Source organism: Ranitomeya variabilis, chromosome 1 (genome assembly GCF_051348905.1).
Source record: "Ranitomeya variabilis isolate aRanVar5 chromosome 1, aRanVar5.hap1, whole genome shotgun sequence".
Lineage (NCBI taxonomy): Eukaryota > Metazoa > Chordata > Amphibia > Anura > Dendrobatidae > Ranitomeya > Ranitomeya variabilis.
In genome coordinates this window covers 283,350,465-283,376,497 of record NC_135232.1, presented here as the reverse complement: position 1 = coordinate 283,376,497, position 26,033 = coordinate 283,350,465, and the positions used below count along the sequence as shown (strand labels likewise).

At 39.6% G+C, this 26,033-nt stretch overlaps 1 protein-coding gene across 3 annotated transcripts in view; it reads right to left on the bottom strand.

The window, feature by feature from the left end:
• The window catches only part of TTC28 (tetratricopeptide repeat domain 28), an 806,054-nt gene that overhangs the window by 111,167 nt on the left and 668,854 nt on the right, over window positions 1-26,033 (bottom strand). For all 3 annotated transcript variants that reach the window (XM_077295116.1, XM_077295125.1, XM_077295135.1), the window contains one exon: window positions 24,113-24,253. In XM_077295116.1, coding sequence (XP_077151231.1) covers window positions 24,113-24,253 — 141 coding nt within the window. The remainder of the gene's footprint in view (window positions 1-24,112; window positions 24,254-26,033) is intronic.

The following is a 26,033-nucleotide window of genomic DNA, read 5'->3' as shown; positions in this document are numbered from 1 at the left end:
CATGTAACAAAGATAGGCTTGTTAGCAAGTAAACATAGGGTTCAATAAAGACATGGTGGTGGTTTTGGGGAGCTAGGGCAGCTTAGGCTACTTTCACATTTCCGTCGGTAGTCGCCCGTCACAAAGCGTCGGCGCGACGTACCGACGGAAGTGTGTGCTCTCACACTTCCGTCTGCAGTCCTGGGCAGGAAAGAGACAGAGAGTGAGATTTCTTGCCGGGCATGCGCAGAAGGAAAAGCAGGATGCAATGCACAGAAAAACATTCCCTTGAACATTTTTTCCAGATGACGGGCCGCCAAAACCAGTGCAACCAGTGCACGACAAGTGCATTCCCATAAGTGTGAGAGTAGCCTTACAAATTCCCTTTGAATGGTTATTTTGCTCTGCGAAAAACATAATTGAAAAATTCTTTGTTTAAAAGAGTCATTTTTAAGAAATACTAAAGAGAAAAGTCAAAAACGACACTTGGATCCTCAGAACACCTTTATGTCCCGGTACAGATGGATGGAGGCACTTCATGTGACAGACATAGCAATGTTGAGACCTTCGTTACAACTTGGTGGAGTCAGAAAGAAAAACAAAATGTAGCCTTTACAGGGAGTAATCCTGATCTCTCCATAGAGCCTACTCCCTAGAAACCCCTGAAAAAAAGAATTCAATGTCTAGAAGCAGAAAACGCTAACCCAATATTCTACACACACATTATACATTGTGAGGTTTGCTTGGAGTAAGTGCTTACTGCCAGGGAAAAGATCAATGGTGACTGACTGCAGCCTGTACAATCTGCTACTGTTATAATAATCTGACCTGCAATTTCCGTCAATCACTATCACAAGGACAGCTTTGGACAATGATTATTTTGGTGTTTCCTTTGGATATTATGAGGTGCGATGTAATAAGAGTAAACAGGTTTTATTGAGAGGCTGTGAAGTGTTGTACTGTTCCCAACTATACAAGGATCCATCTTCACAAAAACAATTGACATAATTAATGTAGTAACATTGTGTAATGGTGAAAAGAATACCAGAAGCAAAATAAATACATTTTATAAAGGGTAGGAGATCAATTAACCCTAGAGTACAGTACTTAAAAGTGTATTCCTGAAATTGAACGTTATACCCTATCTATAGTATTCAGAAAAAAAAGTCCACACAAAAACAGGGAGACCATACAAACCCCATGCAGATGTTGTCCTTGGGTCCGAGTGGAACACCTGAGCAACAATGAAAACCACTGAGCCTCTGTTCTGTAAAGGGGTCTTCTGAAGACGACCCCTCTAAATGCAATGAAATTACTAATCCCCACAACTTATTCCTTAAACATGATGTTAGATATGTGAGGTGTAATGTAAAATGATCTTCACAATAGACGCAATTTTCCATATTTCAACTGCAAGTGCGGTCTACGAACGTCAGACCACCACGTTACTGGAAACAGGGCAATAAGAAATAACACATCCACCCTTCATACTAGGACAGCACAAGTGTAACACAGAGTTCCTATGGCCTTAACTCGGAGCACATGTTAAGGTAATGATGAATGAACACTATTTAAATATGATATTTTATCTGTCCGTCAGAGGTAAAATATGTGCAGCCATCTGTAAGCAGTTTGAGTGGCCAAGGGTCACAGATCAGGGCCTCACACCACCACCATTAATATACCATCCATCACTAGATGTGCAAACAAGGACAACCCCCCACAACTGGTCCCCTGGGCTAGGTATGTCTTGTTCATTATTTCTGGGAAAATTAGGAAGAACGTGAAGCTGTGAAATACAATAAACAGCACAATGTACTGCAGCGTTTACAATCGGCTGGCGTTGGTGCATACATTGAGCTTTTAGGCATCACCATTCAATGGGCTAATCCAAGATGCATGAGCACTGAGCCAATTGGTTCACAAGAATATTTATTTCATGTAAGTGAATACCATCGCTTGCATGCTCATACATATTGATACACCCATTTAATCTATATTTTACAACTGCAACTTTATACTTAGTATTAGGTAACATGACAAAAATGTCCTACTTTACCTTCCTGCAATTACCTCAAATATTCTAAGCTTTTCCTGCAAAGATACAGATGTGTCCACCCTTAACGTTTGCAGATGCATATAGTGTATTTTTATGTTGAAGTCTTTAGGTATGGGTGGCTGATAGATGGTTGATGGATGGCATGCATGAGAAATATTTGTCACCGCAAGGTGGCTCAGTGGTTAGCACTGTGGGGAAGCAGTCCTGGAGTCCTAGACTCAAATCCAACCGAGGACAATATCTGCAAGGAGCTGATATGTTTTACCTGGGTACTTTGGTTTCTTCCTAAGGACATACTGATAGGGAATTTAGATTGTGAGCCCCAATGGGGACAGTGATGATAATGTCAGTAAGGCGCCGCGGAATAAGATAGCGCTATATAAGCAAGGCATAATAAATATGTTAACGTATATGTTATTTTATTACTTTAGCTCTTGGGTAATGGATAGTTGACAATAGGCAAAACCATTTTTTTTACTTGTTTGCTTAACATCTCATGCAATAAGGTTCTGGATATTTAAGGTTTTGAAACAAGTTAAAGAAGGAAATATCTGTAACAAAGATGATCAACCTAATCCTTACCCATGATGCCAAGGCGATAAAGAGAGCTTCATCTCTTAAAGCTGCTGTAGCGACCATTCCAAAATCTAATTAGGTTTACAGTATGTCAAATCACTCCACTATAAAAGCAGCGGTTACAATAAAGTGTGCTCTTCGCTACCTTACATCCCGCTGAGCTGCTGATTCTTCATTTTATACCATTGCTGTAATGCTTGGAAAGTGCGGAGTGCTAACATGGGCCACCCGTTAAATAGTCCTTTCAGAGTGCAACTAAACCACCCAGAATATTGATCATATTTGCTGTTCAGTAAATGTCATTACTATATGCAAATTATGAATAGTCGCCACATTCTGACACCATGATTACGCAGAAATTCATTTATTAATTAATTTATTAATGACAATTCCATGGCAGATTTTCTTCTTCACCATAATGGAGGAGATTGCTTTCATGGAAGTTATTATAGATACTCAGTCTATTGAAATTTCATGTCAAATGCATACTGTGGTTTTCAGTTTTTACTGGAATCTTCCCACATTTTAGATAGAGGGAAAAAACCCAGAAACCCTGATGTATACTGGCCAAGTGGGCTTAAAAAATTCCATCAGGTGTATATGGGCCTATGGACTATGCTCCTATAAACTTTCCTGACGTGTACAGCAAGTGTACACTGATAATTCAGAGAAAAGAAGCATCAAATTTGACACTTTGAGGATAATTCTCACAAAAGAATACCGTAAAACTAAAGTATTCTTTACTTATTGATGACTAATTATGTAGACGTAAGGTTGGTCTAATGGAGTGTCTACAAGAGCATGTATTTCTCTTATGGAGAATACACAGGCTGTAGTAAAGTTGGATTCCCCCAGTAATCACATTGGTTTATTTGATCACTCCTCCAAGTATCAGTAGCAATTTCCTTACTAGATGTACAGTGGGTACGGAAAGTATTCAGACCCCTGTAAATTTTTCTCTCTTTGTTTCATTGCAGCCATTTGGTAAATTCAAAAAAGTTCATTTTTTTCTCATTAATGTACACTCTGCACCTCATCTTGACCGAAAAAAAACAGAAATGTAGAAATTTTTGCAAATTTATTAAAAAATAAAAACTGAAATATCACATGGTCGTAAGTATTCAGAACCTTTGTTCAGTATTGAGTAGAAGCACCATTTTGAGCTAGTACAGCCATGAGAGACCTGAAAATGGCTGTCCACCAACGTTCACCATCCAACCTGACGGCACTGGAGAGGGTCTGCAAGGAAGAGTGGCAGAGGATCCACAAATGCAGGTCTGAAAAACTTGTTGCATCATTCCCAGAAGACTCATGGCTGTACTAGCTCAAAAGGGTGCTTCTACTCAATACTGAGCAAAGGGTCTGAATACTTATGACCATGTGATATTTCAGTTTTTCTTTTTTAATAAATTTGCAAAAATTATTACATTTCTGTTTTTTTTCCAGTCAAGATGGGGTGCACATTATTGTGAAAAATGATCTTTTTTGAATTTACCAAATGGCTGCAATGAAACAAAGAGTGAAAAATTTAAAGGGGTCTGAATATTTTCCGTACCCACTGTATATTATGGAATTCTGAATATATTAGGGTAAATTCAATGGTGCTTTAGCTACTGTATTGACTATGAGAATAGTGGGCCCTTCCCTACAAGACGCACAGTGATACCAGTCTCAATAATAGCATGGTAATCAGGCGGGTCCGACTGTCCTGCTATATGAAGGATGGGGGTGAGGGTCCCTTTTGACCTACGGTGTCATAATCATACATTAGATGAAGTGAAATGATCTTTGTGACCCATATTAATGACCAGTTTTTAAGTAAAAAAAACTATAATTACTTGTAACCACAGCCGCTGTCCTAAGCTGTGGTGGTGTCAGTTTTCTACCTCCATAAAATGTGCTGTCCCAATAGGAGGGGTCAGAGAGGTCCTTAAAATTAAATGCATGTGCTGGACTCACTCTCTTACCCTCGTGAGCTGTTAATACACATTACGGCCCATTCACACAATCTCTTCCAGGATTAAGGAAAGCGTTTCAAACTTTATTTGGTCAAATTTTCCGTTCTTCATTGTCAATTTCCTTTACAATTTATGAATGTTAGAATTTGTCACAGCTGGCGGGTGGGAGAGCCTTGCAAGAAGAAGTTTGACGTCATCAAGTAAGGCACCAAGTCATATCAGCTATGACATGGTCACCGCAGGAGGGGTGGTGACGGCATTCTGGAGACCACTTATTATTACCACATAAGGCTCTCCCCCCTTTGGTCTTGGTTATGGTTTGAGTTATTTCATAAAACACAGGTAAAGACAACAATGGCTGTTCACTGTTCAGTGTTTTATTTAGGAGGCACAACACCCCTCCATATGTAGTCCGGCAAGTCATGGCTGTACAGCCGTAGAGAGTGCATGTCTGTCTCCTAACAAACAGACAATCACTGCATGTCTTACGGCTGTCAACAGCCGTGAGACATTCAGGTGCGAGGGCTGAAACATAGTTTTTGAACACGCTGAAGATACTCTAATTAGCACTCGAGTGTGCTCGAATAACACCTGATCCGAGCACGCACACTCATCACTAGCAGCCCTTTAGAGTTATAAAGACCACTTAATGCCCCCATACACACTAGAATAAAATAGACAGAACTAGCCGATATCGGTGGCATTGGCCAACCATCTAATATTTAGGTTACAGGTGCACAGAAGTGTGAATTTAAATACCCAAGCCTTTTGTTTTGGAGATAAGCCACTGCCAAAGGTGTCTGGCAGTGGGTTTCCACACTATCCCCATAGACAACATATGAAAACTCAGTCATGACAAACGTTCATGTGCAGGGGGAAGTCCGGAGAGGCAGCTGTTGGCCAAATGAACATGTGTAAGGCTAAGTTTAGCAGTCACGATATAATTATAATATATAATATAATAATATATAATATAATGATACTGTACATAAAGGGACTGTATTTGCAAAGTTAATTCTTTAGGATATTACACAGTTTAGCATGTAATACTGTCTTTAGATTATTATTGTTTATTGCTGTAAATTTTCACTATCTCCACCAAATACACATTCACTTTGAAACCATTAATGTGAACAGGCACCGTTCCTCACATACAGCAAGATGCACTGCAGTTTGGGGTCCACCAGAAAAATTTAACATGCGATTCAACTTCCACCCTGACAGCATATCTGCACACTGGGATTTTCATCTTAAACTATGTTCTCATGGCACCGACATATGATCAATATGGTCAAAAAGGTTACTTATCAATCCATTAGAAAAAGACTTCAATTACAAGTCAATGTTTGAAAAAATTTTTTTAGATCCTAAGCCACTACAGAAATTTGTTGTACTTTGGATAGCCAATCCCACCCTGAGAGCACAACACTTCACGCCTGATGAGGTTAAAGGGACAGGGGTTCGCTTTTTCTCCATAATTTATTTAACATTTATTGCAGCAAGGATACATGTATTGTAAACCACTAGAACTAAATAACCAGAAAAAAATCTATCACATAATTGCCAGACAAGTACAGAGCCAAATAAACCTTAGTAAGGGGTGCAGACAAACAGCTGGCAGAATCCTGGATAAGAGGCGCTGAGAGGGTTAATAGGATCAATTTTTAGGTCCATGTTTGTTAGGAATGATTAGATGAGATGGACGGAACTAGTCATTCTAACCCTCCAATCTGGGAGGTGTAGCTGGTTTAAAAAGGCAGCTGAGCTGTTCATTCCCAGTCTGGGAGTGGAGGTGCAAACACCCCTGGTATGGCCCCATATAATGCTCCATGCAGTATAATGGCCCCAAATATTGCTCCATATAGTATTTAATGGCCCCATATATTACTCTATACAGTATATAATCGCCCCATATAATGCTCCATGCAGTATAATGGGCCCCAATATTGCTCCACATAGTATTTAATGGCCCCATATAATGCTCCACAGTATAATGGCCCCATATATTGCTTCAAACTGTATAATGGCCCTATTTAATGCTCTATACAGTAAAATGGGCCCCATATATTACTCCATACAGTGTAATGAGCTCCATATATTGCTCCATACAGTATATAATGGCCCCATAAAGTGCTCCATACAGAATAATGTCCAGATATAATGCTCCGTAAAGTAGATAATGGCCCCAAATAATGTTCCATACAGTATATAATGGTCCCATATATTGCTACATACATGAAAAAATAAATAATCAAATATCACCTCTCCTCATTTCCCGCTGCCGCGGTTGCATCAGCGTCTTCTCACTCTGCACTGCTCGGCAGAGGGCACGCTGTAGTGATGTCATCACGCCCTCTGTCCTGAGACATCACAGAAAGTCAGAAGAGGCTGAAAAAAAACAGTGTAGTATGAATAGGGGAAAGGTGAGTATTTGATGGGGGGGGGCCCGATGCCAGCGCTGTCACTGGGATCCCCCAACTCATGGGCCCCATAGCATGCCGGTGTCCCCGACGGCAAGTGGGCCCCCCCTTCGTCCAGGTCCACAACAGTTGCGCGGGTGCGCCGGATAGTGACACCGACCTTGCACACCATCATAACTTTTTTTACAGTATTAAGGCCCCAATACACATTAGATGGCTGTTGGCTTCACTCCTGTACACCGGAACAGTACACCTGTTTGGCAGAATGCTTTGAGTTCTCTATCAGAAAGTCGCCAACAGATATGTCTGCCAGCAGCTTATCCCTGGGAGAACAACACAATCTCCAGTCTGAAATTGGACACGCCCAATCGACATCTTCCCCAACAATCGGTTGGTCAGCCCCTCCACAAACATTAAAGTGTCGGCTGCATCTGTCAAAATCGGCGAGAGACATTATTAGTCTAATCTGAATGGCAGCATTACAGTAACATACTTTAACTTATATAAAACAATCTATACTCTAAAAATTGGTTAATTTTGCAAAAAGGACCGTTAGGAAATATTTTGTGTAACCACTAATACCTCCCCAAAGACTGTGTCTGCCCTTAAAGGCAAAGCAACAAACTCAGATTAATTGTCTCTCTTGTCATGGTGTGATGCAGAACATATTCTTTGCACCAGTTGCTTTAATTATCTGTTTTAAATGTCACAGAGACCACCCACTGGTTAGACAATATTCTGGTGCATATGTTACGCTATTAAGGCAAAATCAAACTTTCAAAGTGGATTAAAAAAACCTCTCCACAAGGACGCATTGTCTTGCCTAATAAACCAAGAAGGAGCATGTTACTAATTAAAGGAACAATCTGTTCTAAAATAACAATTTTTGAAAGAAACCCCAAGAAAGGGATACATTAAAGCATTACAAAAATCTTCCTACATTTTTGACGAAGGTTAATGTAAAATAAAAAATTCCACCGAGGTGACAGGCAACGCTCAATAACTGAGAATGATCATGTAGCCCTGCCGTGTGTAGCATAGATTAAAGGATAGCCCACACATCATTTGACCTCATCATGTATTACATATGTCATTACATTACTAAGATAATAATAATATTTTTTATTTATACAGTGCCAACATATTCCGCAGCATTTTACAATTAAGCAGGGACATGTACAGATAATAAATTCAATACAAGATAAGACCGTTTAACAGTTACATTAGGAGTGAGGGCCCTGCTCACAAGCTAACAATCTACCAGGAAATAAGGGGTACACAATTGTTATTTCAGATCCAGCAATTGTAATAAAGGGATTTATATAAAGATGAATTATCTGGGCATCAGCCAGTGTGTTTAAGTGCAATTATCAAGTGCAGTTATCAGGTGCATGGAGGGTGTGGAGACATGAGGGAACAGGGGAGAGTTAGGTTAGTGAGTTGAGGTGATAGGCTTGTTTAAAGGGATGTGTTTTTAAAGCACACTTAAAAACATGGAGGCTAGGTGACAGTCGGATTTTGTGGGGTAGTGCATTCCAGAGAACTGGCGCAGCACGGGAGAAGTCTTGGAGACGGAGGTGGGAGGTTCGAATTATGGAGTACACTCCCTGACAGAAGTTATGTCGCTTATCCATGTTATGTAAATAAAAGCTTATAACCTGACGTTAAATTCATCCATTGGTTGTATAAATTATTCTTTTGAAAGCAGAAAACCTCTGAAATGTGGATTAGGTTAAGAAAATAAATTGGCATCAATGCAGAAATATTGATCAGTTAATGGTCAGATTTTGGCAAGACAAAATTTTTCATAAAATGCACCCAGTCCTAGTTTACATCCTAACCTGGGCTCAGTAAATGATCGGCTAATTAGTGTGTGTATAAAAAGAAACCCAGCACCTCAGACCTTCTCTTGAACTGCAACTTGAGCTCTGACAACATGCCAAAAATCCACCATGCGACCAAAGCCTGGATTATCAGGAGGCTAAAACCAGATCCACTGCAAATGTGGCTGGCACCTTTAATGTGTCTCAGCGTCAAGTACAAAGAATTAAAAAAAATTTGAAGAGACTGGAGATGTGTTTGACAAGCCCAGGTCTGGCAGACCCCGCAAGACAACTGCTCAGGAGGAACGTTTGTTGGTTAGAAAATCCAAAGCAAGCCCCTCTTCCACTGCAGCAGAGCTCCGACAGGCCTGGTTACCTCAAGTCCCTGTGTCAACTAGAACAGTTTGTAGGATTCTGTCTCGAAATGGCCTCCATGGTCAAATCAGTGCCCAGAAGCCAGCACTAAACAAAAGGCAAATAAAAAACCGTGTGGCATTTGCAAAGTCCCACAGCCTGCTAAACAGATGGATGCTGGAAAAAAAGCAGAAGGTGGATTTCTCTGATGAATCTTCAGTAGAATTACACCACAGCCGCCGCAAGTACTGCAGGAGACCTAATGGAGCCCGTATGGATCCAAAATACACCCAGAAAACCGTTAAATTTGGTGGTGGAAAGATCATGGTCTGGGGTTACATTCAGTATGGGGGTGTGCGAAACATTTGCAAAGTGGAAGGCAATATCAATAGCCTAAAATATCAAGAAGTATTAGCTACCTCTTATATTCCAAATCTTAAAAGGGGTCAAATTCTGCAGCAGGATGGCGCTCCATCTCATCCATCCATCTCTACAACAAAGTTCCTTTTTTGATCAAGGTGCTCAAGGACTGGCCAACCCAGTCGCCAGACATGAACATTATTGAGCATGTTTGGGGTAGGATGAAAGAGGAACCTTGGAAGACAAAAGCAAAGAATCTAGATGAACTCTGGGAGGCATGTAAGACTGTATTCTTTGCTAATCTTGATGACTTCATTAATAAATTGTATGAATCATTGTTGAACCACATGGATGCAGTCCTTCAAGCTCATGGAAGTTACACAAAATATTAAATATGACTCTAATAGCACCACAACTTCATTCACCAATGTTATGCAACATATATTTGTATTTTAAGTTAATTATTAGTTTGAATATCACACTACTTTCTGTGGGCGACACAACTTTTGTCTTGCCAAAATCTGACCATTCTTTGTCCATTAACTGATCAATATTTCTGCATTGATGCCAATTTATTTTCTTAACCTAAACCACATTTCGGAGGGTTTCAGCTTTCAAAAGAATAATTTATACAACCAATGGATGAATTTAACGTCAGGTTAAAAGCTTTTATTTACATAACATGGATAAGCGGCATAACTTTTGTCAGGGAGTGTATGTTAGTCTTAGGTCAGTTTCAGAACGGAGGGAATGTGTAGGGTGATAGAGATGAGACAAGAGGTATAGGGTGGTGGAGAACTGTGGAGGGCTTTGTGGGTGAGCGATATTAGTTTATATTGTATTCTGTAGCGAATGGGTAACCAGTGTAATGGCTGGCACAAGGTGGAGGCATCGGTGGTGGCTGGACAGAAATACAAACCCTGGCTGGACGGATTGGAGAGAAGAGAGTTGCAGTAGTCCAGACAAGAGTGAATAAGAGCGACAGTAAGAGTTTTACAGTTCAGGTAACATGAACAAGTGAGTGATTGGATATATGGAATAAAGCAAAGAAAGAAACAAGCACTAGTACTTAAAACTGGAATTCCTTGACACTCCATTGCTGCAACTCTGATGGTCCCTGTCGGAATTCAAAGTGATGATGTCGTAACCACGAGTTATCTGACACCTGATTGTTGTAACCATCCTAAGGATCGTTCCTAATAAGCATCTGCTATTAAACAATGATGATTCACTTACGGTATTTGCTACTGATCATCTGACAAAAAAATTGCCGGTATCACACTGTCTTGTGTAGACAAGATTGTATGTAATTCAGATTTAAAGAGCTTTACTTTATCAGTAATCGGTGCTCATTACAAGTAAATGTATCTGCCCCTCTAAAAGGATCCTTACATCTCTAGTGAATGTATGTACAAATATGCACATTCGCTGCCACATGAAGAACGCAATTGCAAATTATAATAGCTGATGGATGAATATTGTCGTCATTTAAAGAAGAAATTGCAAAAAAGCTAAACAGTGTAGATGACAAATGCACCCTAGTGTCATTTATGTACTCCAGTAAAGTTCTTAGAAACATATTTTTATAGTAATATAGATACAAAAAAATGTAAAAGAACTGTATGTCTTCTATTCCTCTGATAAGCTCTGCTCTATTGCCCGTGGCTGCCTAGAGTTACACATGGCTGGACACTAAGGAACACATATATCACTGGTCATCCTCTGCTGACTGATGACAACTGGGTGTACGGACTATTTAACTAATTTATGCTTTCAGCTCCTTGTTATTGGAATATATGTGTGGTCTAGATGCACTGACCTTTACTACTGAAGATGCCTTTGCTTTATGTATTTACTACCATAGTACCTTTGCAGACATTGAAGAAATCCAATAAAATGGAAGAATAAAAAAAGTTGACTGCCCTACCTAAAAATAGAAGACAGGTACTTGAATATTTGGTGTTCATTGCATGTATTTACTAGATTATTGAGATCATCACAAGAGAGGATGGTGACCACAGCGCTGATGTTCATGTATGAGTATGACATTTTGCACTAAGGTGTAAGTGAAGACCTACCATGTCTGATTGATTAAAAAATGTAATATGTAAATGAAATAATGAAATTAACATTGTGCTGTTCCTCTGTTATTCCTACTAAAAATGTTTGAAGAAATTGATTAGTGGGTGTTACATGTTGGGGCGTGTCCTTAAATAGTTTGACACCCCCTTTTGACAAAGGGAATGGCAACACACAGTTCAATTAGGAATAATAGAGCAACACCACAAGACAGAATAAGAAAAGATACTTCAGATTTATCATATTTTGGGGTATGTACTACAACAAACAAGCAGGAGAGCTGACAAAGCCTCTTTTGAATAAATGACTTTATATCTGTTGCAGTTCACTGTGCACATAAATGACCACAAACCTTCACAAGACAAAGTTCAAGGGAAGCATGCAGAGCAGGTCACATACAAATCATGTGCTTCCATAAACACTGCCAAAGAAAAAAGCGCCATAAATTGTGTCTTCCTTAAAATACCCAAAGGTTCAAGGTAGACCATAGCTCTGTCAGCAGGGGCACAGCCAGAAACTCACTGAACCATGAAATGCTGACAGTAAACCATATTCTTAATGCAGAGGCATTTCAAACTGAGGAAAAAGTCCTCCAATCAATGAAGTGACTGTCTGTTTCCATCACTATGGTTACATAAAGTGTACATACATGTAGGGCATATATAAAGTCTCAGGAATAGTACAAGAAATATATGAACATGGAGAATTGTATCTAAATAGACCCGACAACTCAGTGGAGCGCAGTCCGTCCAACTATACCAAGGGACCGAGCTCCACCAACATGTCAGGTCTGCTTAGATAACTGTTGGCCTGTACATAATGTCAAGTTTACTTTAATATTAATATATATATATATATATATATATATATATATATATATATATATATATATATATATATATATATATATACATAGTAAGGTTAAGTTCAATTGCATTGGGTTGATATAAACCACTCTACACTATGTGAGGTCACTATAGTGCGTAGTGTTGGGCTGGCACAACTTTGCATGAGTATTACATAGGTCTAACAGTTATGAGGGAGTACTAAAGAATGGGTCTAGTCTTGTCTAACGCTTTCACGACATGCACCGTACATGTACGGCACATGTCGCTTCTCTCCCTTTGATGTGGGCTCCAGCGTTGAGCCCATTTCTTTTCCGGCACATGTCAGCTGATTTGAACAGCTGACATGTGTTCCTAACAGCCACGGGTGAAATCGCAGTGGCTGACAGCGGCATTTAATGTGATGGTGACCTGCCTGTTGTGTTCCTTGGTCTTCATGATGCTCTCTGTGCTTCAAACAGAACCCTGAGACTATCACAGAGCAGGTGCATTTACATGGAGACTAGATTACACACAGGTGGATTGTATTTATCATCATTAGACATTTAGGACAACATTGGATCATTCAGAGATCCATAATGAACTTCTGGTGTGAGTTTGCTGCACTGAAAGTAAAGGGGCCGAATAATACTGCACGCCCACACTTTTCAGTTTTTGAATTTCCACAAAAATGTAAAATAACCAATAAATTTCATTCAACTTCACAACTGAGTTCCACTTGGTGTTGATTCTTCACCAAAAATTTACATTTGGTATCTTTATGTTTGAAGCATGATATGTGGGAAAAGGTTGAAAAGTTCCAGGGAGCCAAATATTTTCGCAAGGCACTGTATAAAAATAATTAATCCAATTGGTAAACGGCGTAGCGAAAAACAAGTCAAAATGACAGAATTATGTTTTTTTGGTCGCTGCAACTTTGCATTAAAATGCAATAACAGGAGATCAAAAGATTGTATCTATACCAAAATGGTATCATTAAAAACATCAGCTCGGCACACAAAAAATAAGCACTCACCCAGCCCCAGATCCTGAAAAATGGGGTCTTGGAAAATGGTGCCATTTCTTTTTAACAAACTTTGGATTTTTTTTCACCACTTGAATAAAACAGAACCTAGACATATTTGGTGTCTGTGAACAAGCAATGACCTGGAGACTCATAATGGCAGGTCAGTTTTAGCATTTGGTGAACATGGTAAAAAAAAAATACAGTTGTGGAATTGCACATTTTTTGCAATTTCACCGCACTTTGGAAGTTTTTTACCATTTTGCAGTACACTATATGGTAAAACCAACAGTGTTGTTCAAAAGTACAACTTGTACTGCAAAAAACAAGCCCTCACATGGCCATATTGACGGAAAAATAAAAAAGTTATGGTTCTGGGAAGCGGGGGGGCAAAAAACAGAAACGGGCTGTGGCGTGAAGGGATTAAAACTACTAAAAGGTCAGTAATTTGGGGCACTAAACTATACACAGGGCTAATGTAAAGAATTTTAGATGTGGGGCTAAAGTAAAAAACAGTACTAAGCAGGATTAAAAGTTAAAATGTATAATATGTCTCCTTAGGAAAGAAGGTGAAGGAACTTGAGAAATAGTAAGGATAATGTTTCTATAAAGTTACAGGCAAATATAGATATGTCCATAAGTTCTGACACTGCAAACGCAGCTAGCACATTTTACTTTTTTACAGCATGTACAGTTGTGCTCAAAAGTTTACATAACCTAGCAGAATTTTTGCTTTCTTGGCCTTTTTTCAGAGAATATGATTGATAACACCAAAACTTTTTCTCCACTCATGGTTAGTGGTTGGGTGAAGCCATTTATTGGCAAACTACTATTTTTTCTCTTTTTAAATCATAATGACAACCCAAAACATCCAAATGACCCTGATCAAAAGTTCACATACCCCGGTGATTGATTTTGGCCTGATAACATGCACAAAAGTTGACACAAATGGGTTTGAATGGCTACTAAATGTAATATCCTCATCTGTGACTTGTTTGCTTATAATCAGTGTGTGTGCATAAAAGCTGATTGAGTTTCTTGGATCCAGACAGACTCTTGCATCTTTCATCCAGCCACTGACGTTTCTGGATTGTGAGTCATTACAGCAGCTTGTCACGTCTCACATTGAAGTGAGTTTGGGGGGGGTCAATATAACAGAAAATACCCAAAAGTGACACCATTCTAAAAACTGCACCCCTCAAGGTGCACAAAACCACATTCAAGAAGTTTATTAACCCTTCACGTGCTTCACAAGAACTAAAGCAATGTGGAAGGAAAAATTATCATTTAGCGTTTTTCACAAAAAATGTGCTTTGGAACCAATTTTTTATATTTCCACAAGGGTATCAGGAGAACCCTAGCCCGACCCTAGCCCTATCCTAATTGTAGCCCAACGATAACCCTAGCCCCAACCCTAACCATAACCCAACCCTAACCCTAGCCCAACCCTAACCCTAACCATAACCATAGCCCCAACCCTAATGGAAAAATGGAAATAAATACGTTTTTTTAATTTTAGTATTTTTACCTAACTAAGGGGATGATAAAGGAGGGTTTAATTTACTATTTTTTTATTTTGATCACTGTGAAAGGGTCTATCACAGTGATCATAATGAAGCAATATGAAAAATTTCCTATTGTTGCCGGGTGCCGGCCGGCAGATATCGGCGGGCGCACTGTGCATGCGCCCGCCATTTTCTTCCTGGAAGAAGATGCCGACGGCCAGGGAACAGGACCGGGGATGCAGGAGGGTCTAGGGACACCGAAGGTACTAGGGGGGTACGGGGGACCCCATTTCTCTCTCCTCTGATGTGGATCATATCAGAGGAGAGAGAAATTAAATGGGAAATCTGACTTTATTTGTTGCAGTCGCCGTTATTCCGTGAATAACGGTGATAGCAACACTAGGGTTAGTAAAAAACGACCCAAATCATGTTCTTTAGGGTCTCAGCTTCCCCTTAGCCAAGACTCCAGAGAATTTTCGACTCTGGGGGCTCTATAACCTTATTTCTCAGCACCATTAAAAAGCGGTGCTGAGGAATAAGTACCCTTAACTGCCGCCGTTATACGGCATATCAGCGGTCGTTAAGGGGATAGAAATCTCTCGCACACTGTGCTTCCTTTTTACTCATTAGATTGAGAAAAACTGAGGTCATTATCATAATAAGATCACCAACTACACACTTGGTGTGAACATGGACTAGACAAAAGAAGGCTGCTATATACAGGTCCCAGTTTGTATTACTGTGAGACACTGGATTCTTCTAGTGCATTTGGATTTATTGGATTTACATATGTACTATTACTAAGGTTTCAAAAAGATCATGTTTTGATCATTTTTTTTAGTTAGTTATTTATACTTGAGAACATCACATGGTATTGCCTTTATTGAATGAGTCCATTGTCATCTCTTTCCAGTCTTTTCACATTAATATATTATTTTTGAGGGTTACCTCAATCGTGTACATTGGATGAGGGGTGTTTTTATCCTTACATGGATATAAGTAATATACAAGTCTTTCTGGCTTCTTAAATGTTTTTTTATCATGTATATCTTTATCTGCTTTGTGAATAAGTGTTTTTGGGGGGTTATTTAATAAAATGTTGTGATCCTGACTACCATGCACTCTTCTTTTGTCCCGTCCATGTCCTTTTTACTCATTCAGGTCAAAAAAGTAAACTTTTTTTTTCAGTGCATTTCCACTAAATGCATGTAATCCGCACAAGACTGTACCAATAATACTTTTTCAAAGCGAAATTCCAGGATTATTAAAAACATACAGTAGAAGCTTTATTTAAAACATGACACACCAACAAGAGACAAAAACCACAAGGTCAAAAACACGATAAAAATGCATGAAAAAAATGAACTCCAAAACACAATGAAAAAAAACGTAGTAACCTTAATTAGGCCACGTGCACATATTAGGTATTTAGCGACTATTTTACCTCAGTATTTGTAAGCCAAAACCAGGAGAGGAACAATTAGAGGAAAAGTATAATAGAAACATGTCACCACTTCTGTATTTATCACCTTCTCCTGGTTTTGGCTTACAAATACTGAGGTAAAAAGTCACCAAATACTGAACGTGGCCTTAGGCTGTTTTTCATTAGTGCTGAATCATACCGGGCCTGTAAATTTGTAGGTTTTGACGAGGAAAGGCATGTCTAATGGAAAAGGTTTGGGACCCAGCAAAAAAAAGTATGCCTCGTCATGGCTGGAGAGCACACACGAATAAGTATATCATTAACACAGTATGTACGTGATTTACTCAGTGCTTCCATATATCTTGGCACCCACAGTGTGCTGCTGCACTTTTATATACATGCAGAAGCTGCTAGATATTGTACAGCACAGAGCAGAGGTTTCCATCAGAGACCACACTGCTGACGACACATAACATGTCGTGTTTGCATAGACATTTCTTGTCCGGCTTTGAGCAGTGAAAGCAGAGAACAGAGATAGAGGCTTTAGAAATAGACTGTTCACGGATATAAATCTGAACTACCTATCAAAAAAGAAGAAATTTATGCGCTTGAAAATAGTCAGAATGTAGAAGCAGAGCCTGCGGTTGATATAAATCTCGGTTCTCTGGATGCCGTACTGCATTTTAAAGCATTTACCAAGCCATGCACTTAAAATCAGGTAACGAGGATAGAAAAAATGATGATGTACAGTCGCTAAAATGATTCTGTGCTCTGCAAATCCACCTCACCATTAAAGTGAAGCGCAGCTTCTGCTCAAGGCAGAAAGAAACAATTCTTTTTAACAATCTGAAGCATTTATCTGTCTATGATGAGAATATTTATACTGCAGAAACAATAGGATCTCTCTGAAAATCCACCAGGCAATGAGAAAAGTAATCCTTTATGCAGAAAAATATATGATATGAATTACCACTGAATGGAATACAGGAGGTTAACCCTATCTTCCTGTGTGAATTACAGTCTATAACCACATGCACAGCATAAAGCCTGTGAGCTCATTGGCTGTAAATGGGTAGTCTCATGGCAGACATTGATGGTATATCACTGGGAATAGGCAACGACGTGGAGTTGACAGCATGTGACTTTGGCACAACACTTTGTAGAGCTGCTCCCACTTCATTTCAGGAACCGGTGAGGGTCAAAGTAGCATGTCTCCCTTCAGATCACCGCTGTATAAATGTCAAGATCGTGGCGTAGGCGTGGCGTAGGAAGGGGGGTGTGTGGGGGGGCGGGCCGCCCCGGGCGGCACAATGCGGGGGTGGGTCACCGGGCCGTGGCCGGCACTGCAGGCTGCAGTTGTTTAACGCTATTGACGTTAAGAGACGTCAATAGTTCTCAGCCGCCAGCCAATCTGAGGCTGGCAGCTGACATCAGTCCCAGCGTGCATGTCGCCGGCGAGTGCACGCTTCAGCTGCGTGGAGAGAGCAGGAGCGCGGTCAGGTAAGCAGACCTTTGTGTGTATTGAGCCGGGGGGGGGGGCGCCAAACTCGGGAACAGCCCCGGGAGGCAAAAGCTCTAGCTACGCCCCTGCTTGTCACTGACAAGAAGTACAAAGGTTTGTCGAGGAGTTGTTCCCTACTTTTACATCTAGGCCAACAACTTGTATCTAAATTGGTGCATGGTGCCTCACTGTATTACAGTACAGAGGAACATGGAGGTTTTTTCACATCTGATCTTGTAAAAAAAAAGAATTTAGCAAACAAAATGATGGCATGCTCGATAGGCTGCTACTGTGCCAATGCTTACCCTGTACCCATTGGTTTCTGCTCCTGGCAGGAAATGTCTGCCCACCATATCACTGGCACAGGAGTGCTATAGATAAAGTTATCAGTTTACATATTCACATGTTCACATATTTTTGCAAAGATTTTATTTCTGCACCATAAACCAGAGTGGCGGCAGGAAAAATGATGCATACAATAGACACGTTTTTGTCATATTTGTGTTTTTACTTGCATCTTTTTCACCCATTCATTTTATTGTGCTGCGTAAAATACGCAGTAAAAACACCACATGTGAACAAACCCTTAGGTTAAAAGTAAGGAAAATGATGATGATGATGTAAGGATAATTTATTTATTTTACTCACTTATAAAGCGCCAATAATTCAGCAGTGCTTTACAGACATTATTGGCACTGTCTCCATTGGGGATCACAATCTACATTCGCTATCAGTATGTCTTTGGAATGTGGGAAGAAACCGGAGAACTCGGAGTAAACCCACACAAACACGGGGAGAACATACAAACTCCATGCAGATGTTGTCCTTGGTGGGATTTGAACCCAGGACCCCAGCGCTGCAGTGCTAACCACTGAGCCACCGTGCTGCTCTAATTATGTGGAGATATTGAAGTAATAACTCAAGTCATCAACTAAGAAGTTAAGGTTTACATGCAACTGAACACCAAGCATACTTTCAGAGTTATGGCAAAATGGCTTAAGGACAAAAAAGTGAAGTTAATAGAGTTACCATTAGTAATCCCTGACTTCAAGAGGCCTACAAACCTGGCTCAGTCACACGAGCTCTGTCAGGAGGAATGAGCCCAATTTACAACAACCGATTTGAGAGAAGCTTCTAGAAGGTTACCTGAAACGTGTGACTCAAGGAAGAAAATGTAAAGGCAATGCTATCAAATACTTCTGAGCCACTTGGGAAGTGATAAAAAAAAGTAATGGCAGAAATAAATCATTGTCTATAGTATCATTCCAATATTTCACATTCTTGAACTTTGGAAGTGATACCAACTGACGTAAGGGAAGGAGTGTGTACTAAGACTAAATGTCAATTATTGTAATTTCCTCTTGCAAATGTCTGCCTATCACAGTTTCCCCAGTGCCAATTATCTAATTCCTGTTCAAAATAAAAGAAAAAAAAAGTAAAATATAAAGTTTTTCCGCTTTTGATCTGATTCGTGACTTAATACAGCGTGCGGCCACTTGATGATAAATTTGCTTTATGTAAAGGAAGCGGGATATTAATGGGTGATTGCACAGTGTGTGTTAAGTGAAGGTTTTCATAAGGAAACGAGTGATAACAGCACTTTTCATTTCTCTACAAATTAAGTGATTAAATAATTATGTGTGAAATATCTTCATGAAGATGTTCACATAATGATGAAACTGCAGGAGATAGGAGCCTCCCGCGACACCTGGCTCTCTTCCAGCTAATCTAGTTGTAAGATTCATCAGAAAAATGGAGTCTGCACGGACATAAACAGCAGATGTTTGCCAGATGACGTCCAGATACTGTAATTGAATCAACACGGTACTGATTTATCCCAAGAATGGCAAGTACAATTGTCGCTCCCATATCGGCTTGGCAGAGTAGAACAGCTAAGACAAAGGTCTGCGGAGACTATTCCCAGCCCTCAGTGCAGCTGGGTAACAGGAAACTTACTGTCTCCAACTAATTTACCATTCAGAATATACTTGGATCACTTGTAGACTTATTTGGACAAGGCAAATATATTACTTTATCGTAAAATTAAGTGCCTTTGTAAACAATATTGTTGAAAGATACACGAGACAGCTGTCAATCAACAGTCTCTGTATTAATGAATTATCGTGTGCAAATTACAGCTCCACAATCAAAACTCAAAGATAAAAAATATCTATGCGTCCATAGACCCTTTATTCTAGAGATTGGTGAATGTCCACGCTCACAGTCCTCACTGATTTTATCTTCCGACACATTTTACATGACTTTTTATTACATACATGCATATGTAAAGTTGACAAAGGGTTTTACGTAGCTAGGTTAGGGCTACATGGCAACATGTGTCTCCGTAACATGTGTTTCAAAGCAGAAATTCTCTAACAAGTCGCACGACCAAAAAGACCTTGTGACCAGAGACAGAAAATCAGACACTTTTGGAGACATTTGTGACTTAGTCACAGTTGTGTGCCCATAAGAAATTATTGGAAGCTATGTCGCAATCTCAATATCACGCCACACATCTTGCCACATAGCCCTAGCCATACTTGCGTGTTGCAGACGGTAGGTGCCCATAAGTAATTATTGGAAGCTATGTCGCAATCTCAATATCACGCCACACATCTTCCCACATAGCCCTAGCCATTATGTCTGCATTCAAGTCTGTAGTACGCAACGTTTGCCCAATGATGCAAAGCAACACTCTGATCTTAATGTCAAGCAATACATACTCATGTTCCAGTGCAGCCCTAGCCTTAGGTCTCTTCCTCATTACCATAAAACAGCTCTGTGCGTGAGTGAAATATGGGGCCTAAGTATTTGGGACAGTGCCTTGAATTTCATTGTTATTTTTCCTTCGGATTCCATACAAATCCATGTAGATGCAAATTGTTAGATTCCATATATACTTACACATGCTGCCCAAGAAGGGTGGCACTGCGGTACACTGAGGGTGTACAGTGAGGGTGTACAATGTTATTTACTCGCCAAACAGCGCCATGTGCACATGTGCTCTAGATATATATAACATGCACGTAAAAAGACACACAAATAACCCGCAACCAGCAAAAACGGATAGTCAGTACTAACTGACTAGAAGGTTATTCTGGTTCCTGCAAATATTATTCTTTCTCTAATGAAAAAATATACAATATCCCAATATACTTTCTATATTTAAAATATCAATAAGGATGAATGTGCCGTAATTAGTTTCAGTAGAACTGATTGTAACCTCGGCATGATCTGCTCAGATCTCCTCTGCAGTGCAATGTAGACCTGCCAGTATCCACATCCCAGTACTCACAGTTTTAAGCAACCGATCTTAAGAAAAAATATGGCTGCTAGTTTGTCTGATTGAAGATTCTGCACGGGTTTTTAGATATCACCTATTAAAACGCCTCCTATAACAGGTTCCACTCATGAAAGTTAATAGCCCAGAGTTCTCCCACATACACCCAAACGGCAAATGTCTGAATCACTGCTAAACGAATGATCTCTCAAAAAACACACAACTGAGTGCTCCATCTCATATGGACCACGATACATAATTGCTGAAAACTCAGTGCAAGACGTCTGATTCCCTGATACGTATAAGATAGTATCATATTTGCATGATGACTTATAAGACCTATTAATCTGATCCTAAGAGAAAGCAGCCTCAAGTTATCATCTAGTGCCCCGGCCCACAGTCACTAGTTCAATACAATCATTATACGCTAAATTCCTTTCTATTTGTATGTGCGTGGACAGAAAAAAAATAATTTCTATGAAACACATTACAATACACCTTGTAGTAATTCATTAGTGAAAAGGCCATTATCATTAGGCAGGCAGCTTCAGAACTGGCAATGCTAATTGATATTCTAAGGGTGTCATTTTTATTAGCTGATATCGTCAAGGTAAAAATAGTGTTCTCTTATTAGCATACTATAGAACATCAGCCATCCACAGAGCTTACAAAAGTCATGCGTTTTCTGTACATACATATGTATATATTTTTTTCTTACTAACATCATAGAACATCAGCCATCTACAGAGCATACAGTCATGAATTTTCAGTATGTATATATATATATATATATATATATATATATATATATATATATACTGAAAATTTATGACTGTATGCTCTGTAGAGCACTGAGGACAAGTCTATACTATGTTAATATCATCAGGGTATTAAGACTTTTTGGTGATTCCTCAAAACACATGTAATCAGTTAGACCATGTTCACACGTAGTGTAATTACTGCAGCTTTTCCTGTACGTTTTTTGGGCAGTAAATGTGTGTAAGCAAAGTGGATGAGATTTCATGAAAACTCATTTCTGCGGTGCACTTAAAGGGAATCTGTCATGCTTTTTTTACCTGCAGATATGGGGTTAATCTGCCTTTTAATAGCATTCTAAAGCTGTAAGGCCGCTTCACTGAAATTTAGGCATCTGGGAGGAAATTAATTGTATTCCTACCCGCTGCCTCGGGCTTAGAGACATAGGGGTGCGTCCAGCATGCCTTCAGTCACCGCTCTGTGCATAGTGAGCGGCGGCCCTAACCCCGCCACGGCACTGACTGACAGCCAGCTCACCATCAGAGTGGTTACAGCCGCAGTGAGTGGTGACTTGGAGCCAGCCCTCCCCTATGACAGAGCCCAAGGTTGCTGAGAGGAATAAAGTTCATTTCCTCCTGGCAGCGGGGCTCTCAGTACAGGCGCTGGGCAGCTTCACAACGCTGCTAACCTGCAGATTAATCTCATATCTGCAGGTTAATAGCATATTTTTACATGACAGATTCCCTTTAAACATGCTGTTGAACTCTACGTTTTTTGGTGCAGAATCAAAGGTTTCCCGTACTAAAAATGCAAGTTTCTTCAAACCTGCAGCCAAAGCACATCAACTGAAGGGGAAAACGCAGCAAAAACGCAATAATCACAGAAGAATGTTATTGCATATTTCAGTGTGGACGCCTGCAGAAAATATGCAGATAAAAAAGCAGCAGAAGAAGGCAGCATTTAACATTAAGTGTGAACGCAGAGGTTGCATGTCAGCCACGTCCATCATGTACAGGGGTTCTGAATGACGATGCCGTGTTCTCTTTGGTTGGATGTCTGCAGCTGTTGTAGATCACACTGTATATTTATAAAATAGTTTCAAGTGTTTTGCCAAATCTTTCTCTAAAAGTATTGCTACTGGTAACTATGCAAATACATTAATGTCAAAATAATCAAAAGTAAAAGTATTCTAGGAGTGATACCTTTAATGGCTATCTAGAAAAATTATAATTTCAAGCTTTCGGATCACAGAGGCCTCTTCATCAGGATTTTGGCCAATAAAGATATCACTCTTAGGGCTCATACTCACTTGCGTGAAATACGGCCGAGTCTCGCATTGGTAACACCCGGCTCTGCCGCTGGCACTTGGGAGCGGAGCGTGCAGCTCCATGTATTGCTATGCGGCTGCACGCTCCGCTCTGGAATGACGGCGGCAGAGCCGGGTGTTACCATGCGAGACTCGGCCGTATTTCACGCAAGTGAGTATGAGCCCTTAGAATATGCTTTGTCTTTTTTGACATTAAAGTATTTAATGCACACAGATTTTTCTTGGCTAACATGGCTCCACGATATATTTTTTCATCGTTATAATAAAACTGTAAGTTATGTCTTTGTAAGAATCTGAGAAAAAGAAATGGAGGTAAAGTCTATTGCATTTTATGGACTTTGTATTTGGGATCCAGGGACGAAAGCCCTAAGGCACAAGTGTGAAATAGTAACGTCCCATGTGATAAATACAAGAATGATATTATCTTGCAGATAGTCTCGATGTATTGTAATGAAGCATCTAGAGTGCACCAGGCACAAATCGTAGAGATTCACCAGTCACTGAGAAGGGAGAGAAGGTCCTTACCCGTTGAGATGTAAAATATGAGGGAGCAGAACAGATTGCTGTTCTATGGATAATTAGATCTGCTCAAAGAAGCCAATTAAGCTCCATGGTGAGTTATGCGGAACTCTCATAATAGTTGCGATAAAGAACAATTTCATAATAATAACATTTGCATTTTATAGAGTGCAGATCCTCTGTAGCTGCAAAATGTCTCCACTAATTGACTTGCACTGAAAGCCGTATCAGGGGGATAGAGCGGTCAAAGCTGACAAAATCCTACAACTGAATTACAGTGCACTGTTTAATGTGCAGCCCCCTCATGCGCGCTACACCCACTAGCGCACCTGCAGCACCCCCTACCTGTTGAAGGTGTTGTTTCTGCTAACCATCCTTAGGAATCCAGTTGGGTCGGTTACAGAATTCATTTTGTTGTTAAGCTCATCATATTGCTGGTCCATATAATCTCCTGCCTCGCTCTCGGTCTCACTGCTTGCACAAGTCCTAGAGATGAAACAGACAATGTTACATCTTAAACATGCTTGACAGAATTTAATTTGCTTTCCTTTAAAGACATGCTGATAGGAAATTATATCACTCTAAGCAGTAAAGTCTGAAGGATATTAAAAGTGATAGAGCATCCAATAAACAGTCTACAACTGAGTAAGCAGAGCATTTTATACCATAAGATCATAGCAAAATATGAGAATACTGAAAATCTGAACTATTTGCAGAACATATTGTTTTCTTTGGTTCAATTGGAGTATAGAAATTAAATGGTTAATAGGATGAATATTTACAGGCCACGTGTTATTTACTGTAGTCCTTGACCATTCATTACTACTTGTCCGCTCAGTAGTTTTCTACTGGGTCCTCACCAGCCAGAACACAGTGATTCCTGGCCTTCACCACTGATCGTAGTCCATGCCATGTTTAGTAAAATTTTACCTCAATTGCTATTATAATTTGTGAATATAAAATATGTTCATTAAATGCATTTATTTTTTTAATGATACAGGGTTTCACTAAAACTTCTGAAGAATTTAGCTTATGTATAGCCTTCATGTATCACTGTACTTTCCGTAGCCTCTGTGTATTATAATACACTCAGTAGTCTCTGTATTACAATACATTCTGTACCCTCTATGCATCACAATACATTCAGTAGTTACTAGGTTTCACAATACATTCTGCAGCCTAAATAGATCACAATACATTATGTAGCCTCTAGGTATCATAATACATTCTGTAGTCTCTAGGTATCACAATACGTTTTATAGGCTTAATATATCACAATACATTCTGTAGCCAACATATACCACAATGCATTTTGTAGCCTTAATGTATCAAAATACTTTCTGTACCCTCTATGCGTCACAATACATTTAGTAGTTACTAGGTTTCACAATACATTCTGCAGCCTAAATGGATCACAATACATTCTGTAGCCTCTAGGTATCATAATACATTCTGTAGCCTCTAGGTATCACAATAGGTTTTATAGGCCTAATATATCACAATACATTCTGTAGCTAACATATACCACAATACATTATGTAGCCTCTATGTACCACAATATATTCTGTAGGCTCTATAGATTACAATACATTCTGCACCCTATATGGATCACAATACATTCTGCAGCCTCTATGTTTTCCAACACATTCTTGGCCTACTGTGGAATAAATTGCAGACTTTCTAATTGCAGGTCTATGGCCCTTATCTCACATTGAATGATCTTCTATGCTGATTTATGAACAATTTAGTAATCATAAATGAGCCTCAGCGTAGATGATCATTTAGGGGAGTAGAACTTCCCCAATGTTATGTGGGTGTAATGGATACTGTATCAATGTTACGCTTTTTATATCCTCCAAAATATATTTCCATTTAATACTAGAATGAGATGTTACAAATGTAAAGAGCTGAGACTTTAGAACATTCTTCATATTCAGCAATGTACAGATTGATGCTATGGGCTGCTAATGCATTTCATAGTGCAACATGATAATGTAATTACTGCATAGGTCATCTCTGCGGATATAAACCTGAGAATATAGACAAGCTGTATGTGTGACATGTTTCGCAGTGTTTGCTTCTATTTCTTAATCCCAGGGCTTCCTTGTGATCTCATAAATTGTTAAAAATGTATGAAGTGTACTAAATTATGCATGCAAACAAAAAAAAAATGTCTCCATGCAGATGCATTATAAATTTCACCAGTGATACACTGAGCAATGTACTATAACCATGTATGAACGTCAAGCCATGGAGGGCTGGATAT